Source organism: Pinus tabuliformis, chromosome 3_2 (genome assembly GCF_031772625.1).
Source record: "Pinus tabuliformis cultivar Carrire ecotype Pingquan chromosome 3_2, CPIR1, whole genome shotgun sequence".
NCBI lineage: Eukaryota > Viridiplantae > Streptophyta > Pinopsida > Pinales > Pinaceae > Pinus > Pinus tabuliformis.
Window position 1 is genome coordinate 413,422,702 of NC_142302.1, and position 4,594 is coordinate 413,427,295.

The 4,594-nt window shown below is 45.5% G+C and overlaps 1 protein-coding gene across 1 annotated transcript; it reads right to left on the minus strand.

Annotated features, from left to right (window-relative positions):
* Positions 1-232: 232 nt before the first annotated feature.
* On the minus strand, positions 233-3,383 carry LOC149181133 (putative serine/threonine-protein kinase-like protein CCR3). Its single transcript, XM_089416457.1, has one exon. It carries the CDS (start codon positions 2,742-2,744, stop codon positions 330-332), a length of 2,415 nt encoding a protein of 804 aa, XP_089272583.1. The 5' UTR covers positions 2,745-3,383; the 3' UTR covers positions 233-329.
* Between the last annotated feature and the right edge of the window lie 1,211 nt (positions 3,384-4,594).

The window sequence follows — 4,594 nt, forward strand, 5'->3', positions numbered from 1 at the left end:
CACATGACTTCATTTGGATGAGCAATGATTGAACCTAAGTATTAAGCCCAAGAATATTAACGTATTATTTTAACTTTTTTAATATTGACCAATTTTTGATGTTCTACTTTGCAATGCTAGAGATAAATGAACATAATAAGATACACCAACTTCAATTTTATACACTTTGCTTCACATATTTGTTTAAAATATCCTGATACAAATATGGTTTTGGATGAGGTGACAATGCTCGTAAAAATTAGAGTTATATTTACTCCCTGAATTAGGGAACTTAGATTGCAAAAAGAATGCATTTACAACATTTTCTACATATATAGAAGAATGGGAAATCATAATTGTTGCTCGCCTCTGGAAGACCCCCTGGAAAGATTAGCAGCACAGAGGGCAAAAGCCTTTTCCAAGAACCCCACAACCTCAGTCATGGAAGGCCGGTCTTTCCCTTCCAAGCTCACACAGTCCACAGCAGTGTAGCCCACAAAGGTCACAGCCTCGATCTCATATGGCCGTGGGGGAGGTAACCGGGGGTCCAAAATGGTGGGGAAATCATCCTCCGCAATATGAGGGAGGGCATAGTCCACCACGTTCCGAGGGCCTCCGCTGCCGTCGTCCTTGTGTATCGCCTTCTTGCCCGTCAACAATTCCAACAAAACGACGCCGAAGCTGTACACGTCACTCTTGGCCGTCAAATGCTGCATTCTGTAATATTCAGGGTCCATGTACCCCACGGTTCCGGCGGCCATTAGTGACAGGTGCGAGTCTTCATCGTTGGGGCCCATGAGGGAGAGCCCGAAATCTGAGACCCGGGCGTTCCAGGAGCCGTCAAGGAGGATATTGGAGGACTTTATGTCTCTGTGAATTATGGGCGGCACGGCATATGTGTGCAGGTACTCGATTCCCCTTGCGGCGTCAAGTGCGAGCTTTATTCGCATTGGCCATGAATTCAGGGCCGGGTTGAGCTCCTGGGTTTTGTGTAGGTGGTCATATAGGGAACCATTGGGCATGAATTCGTAGACCAGGAGGTGTTCTTCCTCGTCTTCTTCCTCGCAGTAGCCCACCAGGCCCACCAGGTGTTTGTGGTGGAGCCGGGAAAGGAACGAGAGCTCTGAATCGAAGGCCGAGAGTTTGTCCTGGTTTTTGTCCTGGTACTTCCTGGCCCCGGGTCGAATCTCGGCACGTTTGATTGCGACCTCGCGTCCGTCCGGGAGCGTGGCCTTGTACACGGTTCCGAAGCTGCCGGTTCCGATCTTGCAGGCCGCCGAGAAATCGTTTGTTGCCGCTGCTAGGTCCTGGAGCGAGAATTCCTCGGTGCGCTGTTCGCCGCGTTTGAGGCTCAGGAGCCTTAAGCTTTTCGCTGATGACGGGCCGCTTCTCTGGCGCGAGACTCTGCGGGAGGGCTGGCGCCTCGGGCCCGGCGGGGAGTCACCCGGCGGTGTTTGCTGTTCCGAGTCGTAGACCCGCCGGCTCCTCTGCCGCGCCGGGCCGCAGAATTTCGTGTAGAGGATCCAGAGAATCGCGCAGAGGCCGATGAAAGTCCCGACCGATCCCACTACTGCGAATGCCACCATTCCTTTCGAAACCTTTCGCCGCGGTGGCGCTGGACTAGCCGGTTGCGGAGGCGGAGATGCAGGAGGTACAGGAGGCGGAGGGTCATAGCAGGGCTGGCAAACGTCCTGCGATTCGCCACAAGAACTCAAACCGGGTAACACACCGCACTTACAATCCGACGAATTTTGGCAGAGTCCCGGCAATATATTCTTCAATTCGATTTTCCCCAAATTGCCAAACGCTGGCGCGCCCCAGCAAAGCACCGACAAATTCTGTTGCAGAACACCGCAGGTAAATCCGGCGCCGGCCACAATGATTTGGAATTGGGATCCATTCGGCGATCCCTGAATCGATCCCCAGCAAACCACTGTGCGATTAACTCTGTACAAACCGCAGCTATGATTAATCCCCAGCGCCAAGCTCTCAAATTCAAATCCCTCATGAGCCGGGACATCCAGCTGCCCGGATTTATTGTTGCCCCAACATTCAACAACCCCATCGTTCCCAATTCCGCAGGCGTGCGAACCTCCTGCAAAAACAGAGCTCATTTGAAGACTCTGATTCGTCACAGGAACCTCCGCATTGCGTCCCCAGCATAGCATAGTCTGGTTCGCCTTGGTAATTCCGCAGAGAAATCCCGCCCCTGCTGCTATGGCCTTGAAAGGTCCTGATCCGGGCGGATTAACCCCGTGCCCAAGTGGTCTCCAGCATTGGATGTCGCCAGTTCGATTCCCGCTGCTGCTAGTCAATCCGCAGACCCGTTTCTCTCCCATGGCAAACTGGCTCAGAGCGATGTCCTTCGAGATCCGCTTAAGCCCCCTATCTGGAGTCCCAGTCCCTGTATTCCAACAGAAAAGCTGAAGCCCGTCCTCTCTCAGGGCACACACCCCGCCATATCCTCCGGATAATCCCATGAAAGAAACAGCAGGCAACGGAACCTGATAAACATTCGGATACCCCCCTTCCTGAGAATCCGAGCAATAAACTTTGGGCGCACTACTATTCGCAACAATCCCACATACTGTTTTGGTATTTCCCCTGTAACTTGCAGCAATCGAAGACATAGACCCCAGGCAATTCCCAGACGGAACCAATCCCAGAGCAAAGAAGGCCGCCAAAAAGACCACCAGGCGAAATCCGTCGAGCCAAGATTCAGAAACAGAGCGGAGAATCGCAGGCACTGCCATCAGGAAATGCATCCATTACAGTCTGAAGCCGCCTCTGCCACAGCAGCACAAGATTCTGACCTCTATTCTTGACATAATAATCACTGGTCCGAACTGAGACAAAGCAGATTACATAACATATAAAGAAAAATGGTTTTATAGATTGCATGTCCCTTCGGCGGAGGCGAGGCCTGCGGAATATAAAACACTGACCAGACACATTTCAAAAACGGCAGATGAGGTTTACGCGGTCTGATTCTTGGACCAGGTCTCAGGTCTGAAAATCCCCAAAACACAAATTTGAAGTCAATATTCGTTCCCAGACGCGGTCGCGGTGGAGGGATGGTTTGACTTGAATAAAACTTGCCGCCAAGGAAAATTGCGTGAGACTGCTGTGGGGACCCTGGGGAAGCAAGGTGGGGGCAATACCCAGAGGTTTGTGCGGTGCAGGACAGAGCACAGAGATCCACCACTAGTAAAATTCAAAATACACAGTCGGCCTACTTATTATTGACTAGGGCCGACCTTGTTGACTATAGCGAGTGGCCACTCTGTATTTGTCACATGGAAATGGTCCATAACTGCCTTCACCATTCCCTCTGAACATTCATTCCTTCGACAATCTAGAGACTCTGACCAAACTTCAGAACTGACGACTTTTTCAAATTCATGCATACCTCTACCTCTGTTCATTTACAAATATATCAAAATTTTATTGACTTTGTCTATAAAATATATTATTGGGTAGTAAAATTTAAGCAAATCTATTCGGTACCAAACACACAGATTTGTGGCAGTTAATCTTTTAATAACTTTGACTTAATGTAATCCTCTTTATCTGTGCCGTGTCATTAAGCGTTGCGTACTTCCACATGTTCAATTTGATGCTAACATACCCGTTGTTGCTGCAGTGAACTCCTGTTCTCATTTTTTATATCGCGGTAACATATCAGTGGTCAAAAGAGCACTCTAGAGTTATTATAAATGTAGGGTGAGTAATTATCGCTCTTAAAAAAACACATATGTAAAAATATAAAATTTTACTGGTTAGATATTGCATAAATTAATGCTGCTTTTGTGTTTTGTGATATGGGCTAATTATTTTTAGTGAATCTTTATTTCTCTAGATGCGATTGTTGATTAACACTTGTGGGTTTTGGTCTAATGACAACCGTTATTCTTAACAAGTGGTTTCAGAGCGTATCACAAGTTTGATACACAACCGACTTGCTTTAGGGGGGATTCTTGAACATTGGATAAACCAACACTCTTTGTGTTTTGGAAGATTTTTGGACATTGGATAAACCAACACTCCCTGTGTGTTTTGGGACATGGATTAACTGTTCTTGGACATTGGATAAACCAACACTCCCTATGTGTTTTGCGACATGGACTAACTGCGTCTGGTGAATACTTATCTCTGACAAACACATTGATTAACACTCAGTGTTCCAACATCACTCTTACCGCATATTTGTCAGTCTTTGGCTATTAATCTATTTCCTTATGTTGGAGGAAGACTGAGTCTTAACCAAGTAGAAGTGGTTTAGTATTTTGATTATATAATCAAGCTATGCCATTTTTTATTTAAATTTATATATATTTTTTGTGGGTGCAATCTAACTATTCTATGTTTTAGTCTTTTTCATGATATATATTTTTTAATATATTTTTGAATATGTAAATAAATTTAGCACCATTAAAAACCATTGAAACACCTTAATTATGTAAATTTTACAACTCAAATTTATGATTTTAACAAATCTCTATTAAATTAATAAAAAAAACTAAAACATAAAAAATTAAACTAATTTATTTAATTTATTTTTAATTTATTAATTTAATTAAAAACATAGAATTTGAATTATTTAATTTTTCAATAA

Excerpts from the sequence above, each read along its gene's own strand:
- LOC149181133 (XM_089416457.1), bottom strand. The coding sequence starts at position 2,744 with ATGCATTTCCTGATGGCAGTGCCTGCGATTCTCCGCTCTGTTTCTGAA.